The following is a 22,327-nucleotide window of genomic DNA, read 5'->3' as shown; positions in this document are numbered from 1 at the left end:
CATGGCTCCTGCAAAGGACAAATGAAGATTGTATAATGACAACAAGTCTATTATTGTAAGTGACTTATTTGACACTCAAGGAGAACTGTCACTATGAGGCTTGTACAGCATTATGTCACAGTATTTTATACGGGTGGGTCTAATCCTGAATGCTGATTGGTTAAAAACGCATTCCAGCCAGTGTCTATTCCACAAGTTACCACCGGCTAAATCTATGACATTAAAATTCCAATTTACTCTGTTCCATCTGACTGCGCAATCCACTGTCTCATCAGCCAAGCCAGGCAATTTATGAACTTTATCTCCACTGTAAAAAGCATCTAGACATTATCTCACATTTCTTTTTAGACTAACATTTAGTTTTCAACAGTGGAGATTTGTATAAATCTTGCTGTCTGTCTCTCCGACATTTGCAAAATTGTTTCAATATTCAAATTCGATCTCCAGCTGTCCCGTAGTAATGAATGTGTCAGGAGTCAGGACGAGACAGACAGGCAGACAGCTTTTCTCAGCTAGTTGAAATCATGAATCAGCATAACTTTTATGGATATATACAAAACTATCGATAGAATACAAGTCAAACCAAACGAAGTGCAGCTAGTTTGCTGTCTTTCCAGCTTCAGTTTGAAGTGATTGTGTTTGTTGTGTTGTTGGCTAGCTCCTCTGAACAAGTGTCCTGACAAGAGAGAACATTTTCTATGCCAGGCAAAATTCTGCATCAAATCACATTTGATTTGCCGAATACAACCAGTGTAGACCTTACAGTGAAATGCTTACAAGCCCTTAACCAACAGTGCAGTTTGATGAAAAAAAAGTGTTAAGAAAGTATTTACTAAAAGAAACTGAAGTAAAAAAATTATAAAATAAAACATTTAGAAGAAAAATAGAAAATAAGAAATAATTAATGAGCAACAATAAAATAACAGTAGCGAGGCTATATACAGGGGGTACCGGTACAGAGTCAATATACAGGGGGAACCAGTAAGTCGAGGTAATTGAGGTAATATGTACATGTCATTAGCTCATTGTTTTGGATGTATCCAAATAAATGTCCCTAGAAAACAGATTAAAACAAAAGCAAATGCAGCTACTTTGCTATTATTCTGGCTGCACTTTTTGACGTAAGTTAGCCGTAGTTGGCTAGCTAGCAAGCAAGAGATAAAAACGTTGCCAGCCAGTATGGCAATGGAACATTTAGAACGAACGATTGGGTAGCGTCCATAGATACAGAAGAAAAAGACTGAACGACTCGGTCGCGTCTCTGGGCAAACGAACCGATAGAACGAATGACCAGCCGGCTTGGGTAGCAACCTTAAAATTGTGTCGGGACTATATCTTGTGGAAGGATTAAATTGTATGAATAAATGAATCAAAATAAAGTTTTTAATGAAAATATGTCAATCATTATTTGAGTATGTTGGTAACCCATTGTATAAAAGGGATAATGCCCTCGAAGCCAGTGTTTGGAGGATATAGTGGCACAGTTTGCCGGCCCTCGACTTTCTTCTCGGGCCTAACAACACCTGTGCCAATATATCCTCCAAACACCGGCTTCTCTGGCGTTATCACGTAAATATCCCAGAGGAACCGAGAGGAGCTCTGGGGACAGAGAATAGCCATTTTCTCCAGCTAGTTTCCAATTTGACACAAATACCCCGAGGTAGCTACCAACATTGACTATGATTGCTTAATGCTGTAGCCTCTTTGATATTAGTATTGCTAGTTGCCAACATTATAGCGAGGGGGTGAATTCCCAAGAGCATGGTTAGGCTATGTATGCATCCTCCATCTGTCTACTTGTTGAATGACTTTATTTTCCTGATGGCACTTTAGGAAATTATGACTTGTGGCCAATACAAAGTAATTACACTTCTTGTGCCTCGGCCCAGATGAGATTCAGCATTAATAATGAATTGAGAGTTGGAGGCTCTCTCTCTCATACAGCAGATGTGCTTCCTTGGAACAGTAGTCATACAGGAAACAACAACTTGGTTTTATTGACAATGGCTGCCCAGGGCTATCAGGGATAGATTGAAGAGTAGATATATCAGCTGAAGATACACAACAAGAAGTTGGGGTATGTAGAATATTTGTCATAGATTCACAACAGAGCTTAGAATATAATTATTGAGTGATATTTTTTACAACCAGGAAATTATGGATGCTTGATGAATGATGCTTAACATCTTATTAAACTAAGATGTAACCTAAAATGCATTTATTGTAATTGCACTAAACTAAATTGTTTGTTATTCAATAATAATTTCCCCGCAACTCAATTCAACCAAATAAGGATGCCACTAAGTTGGGAAGAGCTGGATCAAGTTTTAATTTTCAAAGTTTATTTGTCACGTACACAGGATACAGCAGGTGTAAAACAGTACAGTGACATGGTTACTTGCAAGCTCTTTCCCAACAGTAATTTTTTCAGAGTTCTATATGCTCAATTTAGTGTTGATATATTTAACTCTGTGTCATTGTGTTTCACTCTGTGCAGTATTATTGAAAAAATAACAGTCATTTTAACTCTGCAGTGTTGTTCAGTATTTTAGAGTTAGTTATTAGAGTAATGTAACTCTCAAAATATAATCACAAGAGTGAATTCAACCCCTATGCAGTCAAACAACACTATTTGTGGGTTTACATGGTTCGATATGAGGTGTAAAGTCTCATTTAAATATATCTTACTGTGTCATATTATGGTGTCTTGCAATGTGACATCCAATCTCTATTAGTATCCATTTAAGAGGGAGGATGTCCAGCAATTTTACATCACCCACAATTTACATTCACAATGCATGTCAGTGCAGAGACCAGATTACTATTGTTAGAGACTACCTACATCATGTCAACTGGAACAGCCTTCTCAGTAACGGTTGCAATAAATCCAACCAAATACAGATTAGATTAGTTTAGAAAAATGTATGCTACATATCAATGTGTCGCATCAGATTTTTTTAAATCTATGTAAATGTGAAAACACCCCTCCCACATCTGTGGATACGCCATAGTTTTAACTCCCAGTCACGGTTTACTCTTATGGAGTGAAAAGTACTCCTTCTCAATCAACACTAACTCCAGGCAGCGTATGACTCTGTTGAGCATTAAGATAACTCCAGTAATTTTAACTGTAATTTGTTCAAATCTGTGATTTCAACTGTCCTTAATTTACTGTGTGGCTGTTGAAAAAAGAAAAAAAGCAAGAGATAAAAACGTTGCCAGTCAGTATGGCAATGGAACATTTAGAATGAACGACTGGGTAGCGTCCATAGATACATATGAAAAAGACTGAACGACTCGGTCGCGTCTCTGGCAACCGAACCGATAGAACGAATGACCAGCCAGCTTGGGTAGCAACCCTAGAATTGTGTCGGGACTGTATCTTGTGGAAGAATTAAATTGTATGAATAAATTAATCAAAATTATGTTTTTAATGAAAATATGTCAATCATTATTTGAGTATGTTGTTAACCCATTGTATAAAAGGGATTAAGCCGGTGTTTGGAGGATATATTGGAACAGTTTGCCGGCCCTCGTCTTTCTTCTCGGGCCTAACAACACCCGTGCCAATATATTTGGTTGAGGTTAGGAGATTGTGGAGGCCAGGTCATCTGATGCAGCACTCCATCACTCCCCTTCTTGGTCAAATAGCCCTTACACAGCCTGGAGGTGTGTTTTGGGTCATTGTCCTGTTGAAAAACAAATGACAGTCTCACTAAGCCCAAACCAGATGGGATGGCGTATTGCTGCAGAATGCTGTGGTAGCCATGCTGGTTAAGTGGGCCTTGAATTCTAAATTAATCACAGACAGTGTCACCAGCAAACCCCCCCACCACCATAACACCTCCCCCTCTATGCTTCACGGTGGGAAGTGCAGAGATCATCCATTCACACACACCGTGTCTCACAAAGACATGGCGGTTCAAATTTGGACTCCAGACCAAAGGACAAATTTCCACGGGTCTAATGTCCATTGCTCGTGTTTCTTGGCCCAAGCAAAGTCGCTTCTTCTTATTGGTGTCCTTTAGTAGTGGTTTCTTTTCGGAAATTCGACCATGAAGGCCTGATTCACATCGTCTCCTCTGAACAGTTGATGTTGAGATGTGTCTGTTACTTGAACTCTGTGAAGCATTTATTTGGGCTGCAATTTCTGAAGCTGGTAACTATAATGAACTTATCCTCTGCAGCAGAGGTTATGCTGGGTCTTCCTTTCCAGTGGTGGTCCTTATGAGAGCCAGTTTCATCATAGTGCTTGATGGTTTTTGCAACTGCACTTGAAGAAACCTTCAAAGTTCTTGACATTTTCCGTATTGACTGACCTTCATGTCTTAAAGTAATGATGGACTGTCATTTCTCTTTGCTTATTTGAGCTGTTCTTGACATAATATGGACTTTTACCAAATAGGGCTATCTTCTGTTACCACCCTTACCTTGTCACAACACAACTGATTGGCTCAAACACATGAAGAAGGAAATAAATTCCACAAATGAACATTTAACAAGGCACACCTGTTAATTGAAATGCATTCCAGGTGACTACCTCATGAAGCTGGTTGAGAGAATGCCAAGAGTGTGCGAAGCTGTCATCAAGGTAAATGGTGGTTACTTTGAAGAATCTCAAATAAAAAATATATTTCCCTACCGCTGAAAAACATCCACACAGCATGATGCTGCCACCAGCCTGCTTCACCGTAGGGATGATGCCAGGTTTCCTCCAGACGTGACACTTGGCATTCAGGCCAAACAGTTCAGTCTTGGTTTCATCAGACCAGAGAATCTTGTTTCTCATGGTCTGAGTTTCCTTCAGGTACCTTTTGGCAAACTCCAAGTGGGCTGCCTCTTACTGAGGAGTGGCTTCCAACTGGCCACTCTACCATAAAGGCCTGATTGGTGGAGTGCTGCAGAGATGGTTGTCTTTCTGGAACGTTCTCCCATCTTCACAGAGGAGCTCTGTCAGAGTGACCATCGGGTTCTTGGTCACCTCCCTGACCAAGGCCCTTCTCCCTCGATTGCTCAGTTTGGCTGGGTGGCCAGCTCTAGGAAGATTCTTGGTGGTTCAAAACTTCTTCCATCTAAGAAGGATGGAAGCCACTTTGTTCTTGGGGATGGAGACCACTTTGTTCTTCGGGACCTTCAATTTTGCAGACATTTTATGGTACCCTTCCCCAGATCTGTTCCTCGACACAATCCTGTCTCGGAGCTCTACGGACAATTCCTTTGACCTCATGGCTTGGTTTTTGCTCTGACATGCACTATCAACTATGGGACCTTAAAATGACAGGTGTGTGCCTTTCTAAATCATGTCCAATCAATTGAATTTACCACAGGTGGAATCCAATCTATTTGTAGAAATATCTCAAGGATGATCAATGGAAACATGATGCACCTGAGCTCAATTTCGAGTCTCATAGCAAAGTGTCTGAAATAATTAATTTCATACATTTTGTAATAAAGCTGTAACGTAACAAAATGTGTCTGAATACTTTCCCGAATGCACTGTATGTGTGTATGTCCTCTATATATGTTTATATACACTACTGATCAAAAGTTTGGGGTCGCTTAGAAATGTTCTTGTTTTTGAAAGAAAAGCACATTTTTTTGTCCATTAAAACAACGTCAAATTGATCAGAAATACAGTGTAGACATTGTTAATGTTGTAAATGACTATTGTAGCTGGAAACGGCTGATTTTAATGGAATATCTACATAGGCGTACAGAGGCCCATTATCAGCAACAATCATGCCTGTCTTCCAATGGCACGTTGTGTTAGCTAATCCAAGTTTATCATTTTAAACGGCTAATTGATCATTAGAAAAGGCCCATGTGAGAAATTGCAAAGAAACTGAAGATCTGGTACAACACTGTGTACTACTCCCTTCACAGAACAGCGCAAACTGGCTCTAACCAGAATATAAAGAGGAGGGGGAGGCCCCGGTGACCAACTGAGCAAGAGGACAAGTACATTAGAGTCTCTAGTTTGAGAAACAGACGCCTCACAAGTCCTCAACTGGCAGCTTCGTTAAATAGTACCCGCAAAACACCAGTCTCACCGTTAACAGTGAAGAGGTGACTCCGGGATGCTGGCCTAGGCAGAGTTGCAAAGAAAAATACATATCTCAGACTGGCCAATAAAAAGAAAAGATTAAGATGGGCAAAAGAACACAGACACTGGACAGAGGAACTCTACTTAGAAGGCCAGCATCCCGGAGTTGCCTCTTCCCTGTTGACAGAAGAGAAAGTTGGACCTGTAGCTAACTCTAGTGCTGGGTACGTTCCTAGCGGTTTGAACGTTCTGCAAACACTAGGTGGAAGATGGTGGACAAGAAAAAAAAGAAGGAAAGTGGAAGATAGTATGAGTAAATATGGAGTGTGGGATTGCACAAGCCCTTTGGAAGATCTAATGAAGGAGAAGATGGCGGACAAGGTAAAAAAGGAGAAGTGAGTTTTGAGTGAATATGGAATGGAGGATCACACAACTTGACGAGTGTGAGGATGAATTAAATGAGGTGGCAGGTGCAGTGATGACCACCTAGAAGGAGCTAAGTGTATAGGGAAGTGGTGTGGTGAGGAAGGTTCGTGTCAAGTATAAAAAGAGGGATACGTGCTGCAGTAGCTCAGAGATGGAACCTGACGAGAGTAAGGAAGAAGTACCTGCGTTGAGGACCGCCGAGTTCAAGCATCCCAATGATACGAAGGATTCTGGCCCAGTGTGGGTGAGCTTTGGGGAGAGAATGGATCCTTGTATTCTGGCTGATCCATATGTGATGTCAGGTTGAGTGGAGAAGAGTTTGGGGACTGATGAGTTGTTTAAAGTAACGCGAAGTGGATTTGTGGTGATGTTTTTTGTGTCTTCCATCCAGCGGGCTCCGAACCACGCGACTAGGGACAAGAATTTACTTGCTTTGCTCTCCAGAGAAGAGCACCTTTGAAAGGAGTGATAACGGGAGTGGCATTAAATGTTGAGGAGGATCAGCTGAAATGGAAGATTCCTGGTGTCTGTGATGCCCGCTTTTTGGTGCGACGCAGACCAGATGTAGAGCGTGGTGAAACGGAGAAGACATTGTCTGTCTTGCTGATTTTTGATGCAGAGTATTTGCTCGATCAGGTCAAGGTAGGCTTTGCCAGTTATGCCGTGAGAGCTTTTGTTCCAATAATATTACAGTATTTTAGATGCCAAGCTTATGGTCATGTTGCAGCAGTGTGTAGGAGGGGGATTTGTAGATGTGAGAAGTGTACAGTAGGGAATGAGACAAAGGAATGTGTAGTATTGGTGGAGAAAGTTGTGTGTAAACTGTGGGAGTGCCCATGGGGCTGGAGATCGGAGGTGTCCGATGAGAGAAAGGCAGGTTGTGGTTACCAGGGTCAGAGTAGTACAGAAAGGGTTGTATGCTGAAGGAGTGAAGAGAGTGGTAGAGAAAGATGGGGTAAGGGATCCTGAGAGGATTCCTGTGAGTAGGCAGAGACCAATATAGAGGGATGGGAATAATATGTGCTTCAGGAAGGTGGGTGTCTTAGCATTCATAGTCATGGTTGTCAATTTAATGCAGAAATGGAATATAAGTCACAGAAAACAGAGGTTGCGGTGATAGCTGCAGAGAGTACTTGGGATTGCGAGGTTTTACTGCAGAACAGTTGCAGGGGTGTTGAGGGGTCGTGTTCTGTCCTCCCAGACCATTGGCCTAGAGTAGGATTAGACAGAGTTAAATAGTGGAATGGGTGGTGGGTTTTTTATTGAGGGTTATTAGCTGGAAGGTTCATTTTCCTTTCCCATTTTTTATATGTTCTATAACTGGAATTGAATGTAGGTAGGCCGTGACTGGCCTCACACTCCAGTACAGTAGGTGACCGTAAATGCACCTACAATTAGGATGTGATCCGCCAACCAAATCCCAAAGAAGGAGAAGAGACATAGATTATGTATGTGTGCCATTCAGAGGGTGACTGGGCAATACTAGATTTTTAAGTGCCTTTGAATGGGGTATGGTAATACTGTAGGTGCCATGCGCACTGGTTTGAGTGTCTCAAGAACTGCAACACTGCTGGGTTTTTCATGTATCAACAATGGTCCACCACCCACTGGACATCCAGCCAATTTGACACAACTGTGGGAAGCATTGAAGTCAACATGGGCCAGCATCCCTGTGGAACGCTTTCATCACCTTGTAGAGTCCATGCCTCGACGAATTGAGGCTGTTCTGAGGGCAAAAGGGGATGCAACTCAATATTAGGAAGGTGCTCCTAATGTTTTGTACACTTTAATGCGCGTTTTGGATTAAGGCCAGTTCAAGGCATTTTCAGCCAAAGACCACAAGGGGGCTTATTGGTCCTATTTCATTGGCTATATTCTCCTTTCCTTCCCACCCTGAAAGCGGGTACCCTCGCTCGTGCAGACTGCTGAACAGAGCGTCTCGGGGACTGGTGAAACTTGTTTCGTTACAACTAGGCTATTGCCTACCCACTTGTGTTGCCAACGGACCGATGCCTGTGTAACAGACCTGTAACGGAGTTTGTACTGAATGGAATAATATCTCTGGCGTCCAAGTTCTGAATCTGATGCGGTTTTCACAGGTGTGGGATTTGTAACACTGCGCTGGTGTGACATCGTTCGCATGTAAACCGATTGAGCAGGATTGACTCTTGGAAGTGGACAAAAGATGGACTACTGTTAATTTTTATTCACAATGGGATTAAAACTATTTATTTTCCTCGGTTTATTCTGCGTCACCTCAGGTAGGACACACATTTGCCATTGACCATAATGTCTTGTAGATAAAAATGTAAATGACTTGAGACACCCATTTTACAACAAAGTATGGTATAGGCTTTCATAAAACGGTATTGTTATCGTCCTGTAGTTTAGTGTTTATCCTATCCATTTTCACCTATTATTCCAAATTGCTGGTTTAAATATCAGCTGGAATTCTGTACAGTTTGATGCGCATCTACCTAGCACCAATAATCGTTAGGAAACAGGTCACTGAATTGATGCTATGAATTGTGTCCATGCGTACTGTGTTTGTTTCTGTAACTTAAGTTTTAGGGTTCGGGATTGATCCTGCTCTATGCATCAATGTTTTCGATGAATTGACGCTTGGAGATGGTTTTGATGGAGTTACTCAAGTCCAGGGCTTCCACAGCGAGTCTCGGGCGTTCCACTTTCAAGGTAAGATGCACCCATAAAGAAACCTAATAGGCTATGCTATGTGGTATGTTGAAGGCGAGAGGGCAACAATGGTTAGTTGCAGTTTTTTCCTCGTCAGAATGAGACAACAAAACAGCAGGCATTATGAGTTCAAAAATTCATGGCAAGGGAAAAAACGTGTTTCTTCCGATATATTATTAGATTGACTGTCATGCGTGGTGAATGGGTGTTGATGCTTTTGGAAGCTCTCACATAAAAGGAAAACATTCCATTTATACATATTGTCCACAATACAACCTGTTTGTTTGCAGAACCATTTATTTTGACATACTTATCCTAGTGTTGTCATTTTCTCTCTGAATGATGCCAGGGGCCCTGGGATGCCACCTGCCCAAAGCAAAGAACAGTGTTCCCACAAGAGAGGGGGACACAGACATGCAAAGAATTATGGAAAGACTGGACATAATGAGAAGTCAGCAACATAACCCCAGGCTCATGGCGATGTATGGAGTGTGGTTGATGTTGAATGAGCCACTCTACAGGCCCCAGCCAGACTGGACCTTTAATGACCACCCTTTGTCTGAGGTCTATGGGTTGTCTAGCCTGAACCTGTTGTTGGCGATTCCTACAGAGGACCAGTATGAAAATGTATTACTACTGTAAATCGCTCTGGATGAGAGAGTCTAGTAAAATGTAATTCTATGCTCTAGTTGTACATCCTACTGCTCTGCCCTCGCACCTCTCAGAATATCACTACATGATACATAATTTTTCCATGGATAAATTCTCTGGAGAAGAATTTCAACCTGGACAAATTGGCACCTCAAGCTGTAAGCATCCAGATCAATGTATATAAAATAATGAGTTATGGCTTCAAAAGGAACGCTTGCCATCTTATAGCACATCATCCTATATAAAAGTAAAAAACATTGTTATAGGAATACCTAATTTCCAAATCCTTTTACGTGTACCTCGTATCTTCTCCTGCCTATGCTCACATCTACTTCTCTGTAGCGACGCCAGCACAGTTACTGTATGTATAGTGCAGCTGGAGCCCCTCTTCCTCTTTGAAGACAGGGGGACATGATGTCCCGTCCTCTACTCCAACGCTTATGCATTCCACCAAGGCGGGGTTCCACCCGCCCTCTCTCCTTCAGTTTGCCATTAATGTCAGAAAATGGAAACATGACTCGGACATCCCCGTACATTCTTCAGCGTTGCCCCTTGTTTCATTTAGGATGTCTCTGTTAAGTAAGTAATGCTGGGTGGAGGCGCGGTGCGGAGCGGCAGTCAAACCTGCTGGCCTCTGTGTAGTGTAGTCACTGAGCAGGCTGTCTAGAGCGAGGGGAGCTGTCTGAGTCAGGAGAACATTCCCTAAATGTCAAACAGAAATTACCCAGAACGTGGTTGCCATGTTCTCAGAATATAAGATATTAATGTTCTAGACACGTTTCATGGGAACATTGCAAGAACATTCCTGTGTTCAGTTTTCTGAGGGTTAGGGGAATATTCCATCAATGTCCCACCAAACATACACAGACCATAGTTGCCATGTTCTCAGAACATAAGATATTATTGTTCTAGACACATTTCATGGCAATGTTGCAAGAACATTTCTGTGTATCAGTTGTCAGAACGTCACCTGATGGTCCCAAAGAACTGTTCTCCCCAAAACATTTTGTTTTATTACTGTTGCTGAACCCATCAAGACCCTGATGAGTTTACCGCTGATCTATTCACAGCTCTTTGTCAGTTGGCAATGTTAGGGACACGCATGGTGCTTTTAACAGTGCATTCTATTGACATACATGATTACATTGCTCATGTTCATTTAGAGTAATTATTTTTCAGCATGTCCTCAATTGGGATTTGAACTCAGAACCTCTTGGTTCACAGCATTCCAATTGTTCTGCTACGCCACCATGTCTGTCAGTTATCAGTTAATCTGACTTTTCTCATTGATTTGATTTTCTTATTTCAGCTATTTTGGTGTTGGTGGGGCATTTTACCCTGTTTTAATGTTAGTTCCTGATTCACTATGATCAATAAAATAGTTTTTATTGTGTATACTTTTAAACAGAGCTGAGATTTACTTCAAAGTGTGTTTCAAGAAGATGACGGAGAGATGCTCAGCTATATATAATTAATAAATACTCATAAATTATGAGAGGTAGTGGAAATGCCATTTGTGCTCAAGGGGTAATCTTACAGATTCCCTTCTTACAATGATAAACTGATTTTAATTAGATCAGTTAGGGGTGTTGTATATGTTACCAAATAATGACATTAACATGCATTGCTTAGAAAGTGAGAGTAGTGTGACACCCCTTGCGGGTCTCAAACCCATGCCACCAGCACCAATGAAGAACAACCTAGCCACTCTCCCAATAAGGGAATTCCCCTAGAGTGTACAGTATGTGCTTATTGGGCCAAAATAGTTAGGTCCTGTCCTGAAGCCAACCCTAACTCCTTCTCCCTAGGCACTTGTGTAGATCTGAAACTGGGTAGATATAAGCAATAGGGCAAATTAACTTTGAAGTAAATCTCAGCTCTGTTAAAAGTACACAACAAAAATGATTTTATTAATCATTAAAACAGGGTTATGCCCCACTAACATTATACAACTACCGTAAATTCCGGACTATAAGCTGCAACTTTTTCCCAGGCTTTGAACCTCGCGGCTTAAACAATGACGCGGCTAATATATGGATTTTTCCCGCTTTCAAATTTTTTTTCTCTCCAAAAAAACACATTCTGTGACGTGCTCAGTTTTTTGGCGGCATGAAGTTTTCATTAGACCAATGAAATTGCCGAACGGGTAAAGGTCAAACAACTTTTTGGTTTACTGTTTAGATTAAAACGAGCGCTCTCAAACTTCCCATCATTCTGATTACGGTAGTCATTTTGTCACCCTCATCATGGCAAAGACACGGAGAAATGCATATGATGCAGCTTTCAAGTTGAAGGCGATTGATCTGGCTGTTGGAAAAGGAAATAGAGCTGCTGCACGGGAGCTTGGTCTTAATGAGTCGATGATAAGACGTTGGAAACAGCAGCGTGAGGAATTGACTCAGTGCAAAAAGACAACTAAAGCTTACTGCAAATTTTTTATTTTTTGTTACAAGCTGTGTTTCGTTATAGCCTATTTATTTTTGTTACAAGCCGTGTTTCGTTAAAGCCTGTGTAAAGTTCATTTGTTTCAATGTACCGGTAGGCACCTGCGGCTTATAGACATGTGCGGCTTATTTATGTTCAAAATAAAAAAAGTAAAAAAAATCAGTGGGTGCGGCTTATATTCAGGTGCGCTTAATAGTCCGGAAATTACGGTATACAAAAGCCCTTAAATTGCTGAAATAAGTAAATCAATTCAATGATGAGAAACTGCTCATTAACTGATACAGACATGGTGGTGTAGCAGGATGATCAAAATGCATTGAACCTGAAGGTTGAGAGTTCAAATCCCAGGGCTGGATATTTTGAATAATAATTACTGTACAAATGAACATGCACAATATAATAATTGATGTCAAATGTAAGTTAAACACTGTTAAAAGCATTGTTTGAGTGTACCTAAACTTGCCAACAAACAAAGAGCTGTGGTTCACCAATCAGCCTTGATGGGTGTTTCTAGTCCCGTGTGGCTCAGTTGGTAGAGCATGGTGTTTGCAATGCCAGGGTTGTGGGTTTGATTCCCACGGGGGACCAGTACACAAAAAAATGTATGAAATGTATGGATTCACTACTGTAAGTCACTCTGGATAAGAGCATCTGCTAAATGACTAAAAATGTTTTAAAAAAAGAAGGTAAAAATGTAATGGGCTTGGCCACAGTAACAAGGGGTGATGTGTAATGATGAAACAAACATCTTTGGGGACCATCAGGCAACATCCTGAACACTGATACACATGAATGTTCTTGCAACATTCCCATGAAACGTGTCTAGAACATTACTATTGAATATTCTGAGAACATGGTAACCAATTCCGGGTAAGTTATGTTTGACATTAAGGGAATGGTCTCTTGGAAACAGTCCTTGCATGTCACTGGAACATTCCTATGAAAACGTTAGGTAATGACCTAATGAGACTCTTAAGGGAACGTTCTCTAAAGTTGTTTCATTCTTAAAGTTGTGTGAACGTTTGTTGTTAGCTGGGTGCCTGATTGCCCATGGGGATGGCTGGTATCTCTAGGAGGGGGGAGAAGAAGGATATGTGTGTGTGCACACACTGGCTTGCATGAACTATGTGTGTGTGTGTTTGTGAGAGAGCTGGGAAGGTGGGGATTACATTTTAGAACTTCTCACCTGCTGCAGATTGCCTTTGAAATGACCTGTCAGCCGTACAGTGAGTGGCAGTACTGTAGGTAGGCTTCGGACTGATATGATAAAGCTGGAGGAAGGAATGTCCCTGTGCTACATTTGAAGCAGACGGCCACAACCAGAGCACTGAACTAGGATCAGACTCTGTCCTAACTGATCCTGGAAGAGGAGCCTACCATGGTCACGACAGCAAGCAGCCAATGAGCAGTATCCTATCTACACAGCTGCATGCATGTGAGCCCAGAGACCCACGTGCTGATTTTATGTCATCACCAGTGTCAGAAAGGCATTCGTTGTTGTTGAGTGTTTGAGCACTGAGCAGCACTGCCGGTGAAGTGTTTCTGTGGTGGTGGTTATGCTCCTAACTGCAACTGCCCTGGAAGGTAGCGGGATGGAAGAGACTCATTTGTTATACAGCAGCGCTCCCTGTGTGTGTGTCAACCAAATAGGAGGCAGCTAATGGGCTAACCTCTGGGGCTACAGCCACCAATGGCAGCTACCAAAGCTATTCTGGCAAAAACACTGCATTCCTTTCTGACTGATTCTATGATAGGACTTGTAACAGTAACTTGGAATCCAGGTGTTAGCCCTCTTAGTCCAACCAGATCCTTTATTCCAGAAGTGCTTATGGTGGTTGAGTGATATTTGTGTCATCTCCGGGCCACCATAAATAGAGTGTTTACACTTAACCTTTTATTTAACTGGGAAAGTCAGTTAATAGCAAATTCTTATTTACAATGACAGCCTAGGAACAGTGGGTTAACTGCCTTGTTCAGAGGCAGAACAACAGATGTTTACCTTGTCAGCTCAGTGATTCAATCTAGCAACCTTTCGGTTACTGGTCCAACGCTCTAACCACTAGGCTACCTGCCGCCACCATAGATATAGGACTAGTGGCTGACACCAGCTGAAAGACTCTGAATGTCAGACAGCCAGTGGCTGACGGTCAGTGCAGAGTCGATCAGAGAATTTGGGAGAAAGTGCTGCCCCAGCAGTCCTGGAGGTGCCCTTGGCTCAGTTTAGTATTTGTTCCAGTAGAGCGGACACACAGTGGAGGGAGAGACCATCCTCCGAATGCAGATTTCCTGAGCCAGTCGGAGCTGGAGCTGGTATTGGAATATTCAGGGTGTAGGCTAGCAGAAAGGGGGCTACGTGAGGGTTTGGAGTTGCTGTTGAGTTTATTATTAATGTAATCCCCCTAGAGAGATGTTCTCAAGCCCAACCCTCCCACGCAGATGCCTCAGCACCGATGTTTAAAGCAGAGTGTTTTGAAAAAATGCAATGTCATTTTCTAACTGGCAGTGTTACGCAATGTTGAGTGAGTCATGAATATATTTATTGTCTACCTGTGGTAGAGCTCTGCTAGCCGACATTATACATTGGGTAGGGCCTGTTTTTTTCCATCAATAACTAGGGTATAGGTAGCGCTCGGGCATCATTAAATTGATCACTAAGATTTTGAAGCTGAGCCAGTACAGTCATATCTTACTAAGATCAAAACATGGTGTCCGAAGTGCTTCAACCTCGTCAAATATAAGACAGGAGAGATTATTTCACAGAAAATAATAATGTTCCTTGAGTTTTGTCTGGGTTTACAGTGACAAAAAGTAGTTAACAGCTCACTGCTCTGTCTCGTCATTGAGCAGAGAGGCCCAAGCGGAGCTGTTGCTATGGTTACTCACAGACTCAGAGCCGCCATGAGCAGAATGCATGCAGAGCGAGCCTCCTGCGCACAGGGAGCCAGTGACCAACAGAGAGGAGCGGCTAATGGATTTACGGTCATGGCTAGAAGAAATCCAGCTTTTGTCAAATTACCTTCAGATTTGACTTTTCGTAGCAGGTTAGGAGAATTAACGTAGCAGGTTACGTGAATTAGGTTAAGGTTAGGAAAAGGCTTAGGGTTATTATTGGCTAAACAATTGAACTTTTGACGATAATTCTACAAAAGCTGGATCCCTTCTAGCCATGAGTTGTATTTACTAACTGAGGAAGTCATTTCTGATTTCAGGCAGGGCTGGACTTTAAATTTGGCAGAAGCAATCGGACCTGGGTAGGGTAGGGCCTGAATGTCGCAGGCATGGGTAGGGGTCGGGCTAAAAATTAATGCCTATGCAGAGCTCTAATCTGTTGTATATTATTTGTTCTCTAATATGGCTGTTTAGGATTTTTTTATGTTTGGACTGACTGGTCACACTTGGTCATTCTGTGCCAAGGATATTTATGCAACTCACAATAATAGCATTTCATAATAAACAAATTCAAATACCCTGGGTTAAATAATCTATGGGTCTATTTCAATACCTCAGGTAAAATCACGTTCTCCCTTCTATAGTATCAATTATCACCAGTACAGTTCAATTCAGAAAATGACATTCAAATACAGATACAGTATTTCAGTCTTATCACATAACATGGGGTGATCAGTTACTGTTCAATTGAATGTTAGAATGGGCTAAACGAGTGACTTAAGTGAATTTGACTGTGGTATGATCGTCGTGCTAAGCACGCCAGATTCGGTATTTCAGAAACAGCTGCCTTCCTGGGCTTTTCACACACACAACAGTGTCAAGGGTTTACATAGAATTGGACGACAAACAAAAAAACATCTAGTCAACGGCTGTCCTGTGGGCGAAAACAGTTAGTTGATGAGAGAGGTTCGAAGGCGACAAACACAGTAGAGCTGTGGAGAATAGTGTACTTCAAGAAAAGGTCCTCTTGAAAAGATGTCTTCAGATGTCTTCTTTGTTCTGCATGCAATGGCAGATGTCGTTCTCTCTGGGTAGGCTCGCCATCCAAGAAGACTCAAACTCCATCAAAAAAACGGCCAAAACTTACACTCATGCATACTATGGATTAATAACCTGTACTTGGCTCCAAAAGGGGGCTTCGCCCCATACCGTATTGGTAATAAATCATAATTTGTTCGACCACAACTTCTGGGGTAGCTAGCTTTAGCTTGGTACCTAGCTAGCACCAATACAACCAGAGTGAAAACAAAGACCAGTAGAAACTGCAGTCATTTTCATTATTCTTAGCAATGATTTAGGAATCCTTGTGAGTAAGTATTAGCTAGGTTGCCACTTGTTGTTCGCATTTTGAAATTGAACTTCAGTTCATGAAAATAAATAGCTAGCCAGCTACTTAACCCTGTTGCCCAAAGCTAACATTATAAGGAGCCAGCTAGCTTCATCTGGCTAGTGAGGCTTGACCGGGTTTTATGTTGTGAAGCTCGCCACAATAAGGATTAGGCACAATAATGGAATTTGTGGTTTGCCTTCAAAATAAAAGTATATCATTGACAGTGATGCAAATGAATACAAATAGTATAATTATGCCAGACTTTTATTTTGAAGGCTAAGCGCAAAGTCCACTATTGTGGCTAATCTTTATTGTGGCTAGCTTCACATAGATGGGTCCGACCACCATTAATCAAATGAGAACTGTCTTATAAATTAGGGTTATTTTAGATGATGACACCTAGCTATATAGTTAGCTAGCTAGCTAACTATATAGCTACTGAAACAGGTTGTCGTTTTGCTATGTTTTTGGGGAAGAACATTGTTTGCATCCATGAGCTAGCTAGCTTTTTTTTATGACCAGCGCTGTAGGTGCGCGAGACAACTTTACCACCATCATAGCATACGTATCAATGAATTGTTGTGACATAGTAAATACCAATGATTGTGTAATAACTACAGTTGAAGTCGGAAGTTTACATACACTTAGGTTGGAGTCATTAAAACTCGTTTTTCAACCACTCCACAAATTTGCATGACACAAGTAATTTTTTCCAACAATTGTTTACAGACAGATTAATTCACTTAATTCACTGTATCACAATTCCAGTGGGTCAGACGTTTACATACACTAAGTTGACTGTGCCAGCTTGGAAAGTTCCAGAAAATGATGTCATGGCTTTAGAAGCTTCTGATAGGCTAATTGACATCATTTGAGTCAATTGGAGGTGTACCTGTGGATGTATTTCAAGGCCTACATTCAAACTCAGTGCCTCTTTTCTTGACATCATGGGAAAATCAAAAGAAATCAGCCAAGACCTCAGAAAAAAATTGTAGACCTCCACAAGTCTGGGTCATCCTTGGGAGCAATTTCCAAATGCCTGAAGATACCACGTTCATCTGTACAAACAATAGTACACAGGTATAAACACCATGGGACCATGCAGCCGTCATATCGCTCAGGAAGGAGACACGTTCGGTCTCCTAGAGATTAACGTACTTTGGTGCGAAAAGTCATGTTGTGGGGGTGCTTTGCTGCAGTAGGGACTGATGCACTTCACAAAATAGATGGCATCATGAGGGTGGAAAATTATGTGGATATATTGAAGAAACATCTCAAGACATCAGTCAGGAAGTTAAAGCTTGGTCGCAAATGGGTCTTCCAAATAGACAATGACCCCAAGCATACTTCCAAAGTTGTGGCAAAATGGCTTAATTACAACAAAGTCAAGGTATTGGAGTGACCATCACAAAGCCCTGACCTCAATCCCATAGACAAGTTGTGGTCAGAACTGAAAAAGCTTGTGCAAGCAAGAAGGCCTACAAACCTGACTCAGTTCCACCAGCTCTGTCAGGAGGAATGGGCCAAAATTCACCCAACTTATTGTGGGAAGCTTGTGGAAGGCTACCCAAAACGTTTGACCCAAGTTAAACAATTTAAAGGCAATGCTACCAACTACTAATTGAGTGTATGTAAACCTCTGAACCACTGGGAATGTGATGAAAGTAATAAAAGCTGAAATAAATCATTCTCTCTACTATTATTCTGACATTTCAAATTCTTAAAATAAAGTGCTGATCCTAACTGACCTAAAACAGGGAATTTTTACTAGGATTAAATGTCAGGAATTGTGAAAAACTGAGTTTTTATGCATTTGGCTAAGGTGTATGTAAACTTCCGACTTCAACTGTATATACACTGCTCAAAAAATAAAGGGAACACTTAAACAACACAATGTAACTCCAAGTCAATCACACTTCTGTGAAATCAAACTGTCCACTTAGGAAGCAACACTGATTGACAATAAATTTCACATGCTGTTGTGCAAATGGAATAGACAACAGGTGGAAATTATAGGCAATTAGCAAGACACCCCCAATAAAGGAGGTGGTGACCACAGACCACTTCTCAGTTCCTATGCTTCCTGGCTGATGTTTTGGTCACTTTTGAATGCTGGCGGTGCTTTCATTCTAGTGGTAGCATGAGACGGAGTCTACAACCCACACAAGTGGCTCAGGTAGTGCAGCTCATCCAGGATGGCACATCAATGCGAGCTGTGGCAAGAAGGTTTGCTGTGTCTGTCAGCGTAGTGTCCAGAGCATGGAGGCGCTACCAGGAGACAGGCCAGTACATCAGGAGACGTGGAGGAGGCCGTAGGAGGGCAACAACCCAGCAGCAGGACCGCTACCTCCGCCTTTGTGCAAGAAGGAGCAGGAGAAGCACTGCCAGAGCCCTGCAAAATGACCTCCAGCAGGGAACAAATGTGCTTGTGTCTGCTCAAACGGTCAGAAACAGACTCCATGAGGGTGGTATGAGGGCCCGACGTCCACAGGTGGGGGTTGTGCTTACAGCCCAACACCGTGCAGGACGTTTGGCATTTGCCAGAGAACACCAAGATTGGCAAATTCGCCACTGGCGCCCTGTGCTCTTCACAGATGAAAGCAGGTTCACACTGAGCACATGTGACAGACGTGACAGACTCTGGAGACGCCGTGGAGAACGTTCTGCTGCCTGCAACATCCTCCAGCATGACCGGTTTGGCGGTGGGTCAGTCGTGGTGTGGGGTGGCATTTCTTTGGGGGGCCGCACAGCCCTCCATGTGCTCGCCAGAGGTAGCCTGACTGCCATTAGGTACCGAGATGAGATCCTCAGACCCCTTGTGAGAACATATGCTGGTGCGGTTGGCCCTGGGTTCCTCCTAATGCAAGACAATGCTAGACCTCATGTGGCTGGAGTGTGTCAGCAGTTCCTGCAAGAGGAAGGCATTGATGCTATGGACTGGCCCACCCGTTCCCCAGACCTGAATCCAATTGAGCACATCTGGGACGTCATGTCTCGCTCCATCCACCAACGCCACATTGCACCACAGACTGTCCAGGAGTTGGCGGATGCTTTAGTCCAGGTCTGGGAGGAGATCCCTCAGGAGACCATCTGCCACCTCATCAGGAGCATGCCCAGGAGTTGTAGGGAGGTCATACAGGCACGTGGAGGCCACACACACTACTGAGCCTCATTTTGACTTGTTTTAAGGACATTACATCAAAGTTGGATCAGCCTGTAGTGTGGTTTTCCACTTTAATTTTGAGTGTGACTTCAAATCCAGACCTCCATGGGTTGATAAATTGGATTTCCATTGATTATTTTTGTGTGATTTTGTTGTCAGCACATTCAACTATGTAAAAAAAAAAGTATTTAATAAGATTATTTCATTCATTCAGATCTAGGATGTGTTATTTTAGTGTTCCCTTAATTTTTTTGAGCGGTGTATGTGTTCTATTCTACTGTATTTTAGTTAATGCTAGTCCAACATTGTTCAACCTAATATTTATATATTTCTTAATTCCGTTCTTTTACTTTTAGATTTGTGTATATTGTTAGATAGTACTTCGCTACTGGAGCTAGGGACGCAAGCATTTCGCTACACACGCAATAACATCTGCTTAAAATGTGTATGTGACCAATAAAATTTGATTTGATTTACTCTTCGAGCTCCTTCCCTGACTGCAGTCAGAGACTGATCTACCTTGCAGCTGCTCGTATGCATTAAAGATTTTTTCTATCTTACAATTAAATAGTCTCTGCCTTAATCTTTGGATCTAATTTTCCACAATAATAACAAGGAAATAAATGTACAAATAGAATAAAATGCTATTAAAATGTCTTCTATGGTTACACAACATGTGCATCTCAAAAGTTACCATGAAATGGCATCTGACAGCCTGCATTAGCTAGTGCTTTGTACGGTTCAATGTGTCACTCAACTAACAAATAACTTTGAACAAAGTACCAATAAGTTTACTTTTCTACAATATATTATTGACACCAAATGCATCCATTTGATATATTGTTCACTTGGGGAAATTATTATTACTGCTACAAAAGTTTGCTTAGCAATTAGCATAAGTTATACCATTTACATTCACTAACATATAGAAAAGTTAGCATTGGCCCGCTAACGTGGCGCTAATACAATAGCTTCATTAATGAAAATAAAACTCATCAAGTAAATGGTCCACAAACGCATTCAACCACTTCTCAAGATGTTGCAATGAATAGAGCATCAATTATCAGTGTTTTTCTGAAGATATATCCATGTTTTACTCATTATTTTTGCTTTAGAGCATAGGAGAGAATGTGCCATAAATGGCGCTTCCTCTACATGGCTTGCTCGACATTGCAACGATTGAACTGTCAAAGGTGGGACCTAAAGGATTTGCACACTTCTGATTGGGTGATAATTGAATTGGGTTGTTTGCTCACAATTACATAAATATTTCACCCATTGTTTTGACCTGGGTTACACACAGTTGCATTTTGAGAGCTGGAGAGATGACATGAAATGTTGGAGAGGAGTGTTATAAACATGACCAGTGTTATTTCGATCAGAACACTGCTGCGATCTTTTACTTGCTGTTGTTGCTTTGTTATGGGTAAAGTCAGGCATCTTCATAATTTGAAACCAGGGCGAAATTTATTTAAATGTTTCCCAGTGAATTCATATTGACCTTGAGAGGCTGTTTACATCTCAATAAACTAAGTTCTTCCCTGTACAGTATACAGTAAAGAAGTCACTCTGAAAATACAGGAAGATATGGGAGCAGAAAAGATTATGTGATAGTTCGGTTAATGTACTGTAGGGCAGCTTTTCAAATCGAGCTTTTAAAGGCACCTTATCTAAATAGTAAACATATGAACCATTGATGAGATTGGCTGTATTTATTTTGCAATGGCAGGGAAGCATTCACTGTTGTACACGGATTTAGAGTTCAGACCGACAAAATAAGGTATTATTACTCAGTGACAGATTAGAGTCAATACCTATGATGGAGACTATCGCCTGGTATGAAACCATTTAAAGCTGTTTATACTGGATCCTGCAGATAAGATTAGCGTGCCGGCAAGGTTACCACAAAGCTGTGCTTCCCAGGAACACTTTGAGACTTTGGACTTCTCACTCTGTCAATGCATTTCTTGATTCCTGAAAATGTAAATGTTTTCTTATTTTTTTCAGTAATTATCTGTGTGCATTAGTTTTCATGACACATTGAAAGCGGTGCTGATGTGAGATAAGGTATGCCGATGTAAATTGATTGGTATTGATTTGGTGGTGGGGGTTGGATCTGGCCCTCTCATCAGAGCAGAGTCTCATCCACTCCTCTTTCATGTGGAGGGTATTTGGGAGGGTGACTGGTAGGGTACTACTGTCTGGTGGTAATCTTATGCCATGAGTGAGCAGCACCGATGCAGGGGTCCTATCTCTGTGCTTTAAATGCAGGCTTCTCCAAGGACAGCCGTGCTTATCAGTAAGTCCTAGTAAGGGGTCCGGTGAGCCCCACTATGCCCCTCCCCCTACTTGGGTGTCTCCCCATCCTTCATGGGGAGGCAGGCTGTGTCCTGGAGAAGAGAAGCTACTAACAGATCAAAGGCTGATGGCTTTCTGTGGAGCCCTGTGGTGAGGCTCAGTCCCAAGGTCCCTCGGCCCAAACTGCCCCCTAACCATTGTGTCTGGGATTGAGGTATCACTGTGGTCCTCCCCTTGCCTTGCCCAGTCACACCCGTCATGCTTAGGTCTGGCACATGACTGACCAGCACGGCACTCTACCATCTTCGGGCTGTAGTCTTTTGCTTGA

At 42.0% G+C, this 22,327-nt stretch overlaps 1 protein-coding gene across 1 annotated transcript in view; it reads left to right on the top strand.

The window, feature by feature from the left end:
* The first annotated feature begins 8,363 nt into the window (after positions 1-8,363).
* LOC100380741 (protein kinase C-binding protein NELL2a) overlaps positions 8,364-22,327 on the top strand; it is a 117,948-nt gene continuing 103,984 nt past the window's right edge. The window contains exons 1-2 of the mRNA XM_014148812.3: positions 8,364-8,730; positions 9,035-9,163. Of these exons, the coding sequence (XP_014004287.2) occupies positions 8,682-8,730; positions 9,035-9,163 (178 nt within the window). The 5' untranslated portion in view covers positions 8,364-8,681. The remainder of the gene's footprint in view (positions 8,731-9,034; positions 9,164-22,327) is intronic.

This window comes from Salmo salar, chromosome 16 (assembly GCF_965601325.2).
Source record: "Salmo salar chromosome 16, fSalSal1, whole genome shotgun sequence".
NCBI classification, from domain to species: Eukaryota; Metazoa; Chordata; class Actinopteri; order Salmoniformes; family Salmonidae; genus Salmo; species Salmo salar.
Note: the sequence above shows the minus strand (reverse complement) of the source record. Positions and strands in the feature narration are given on the sequence as shown.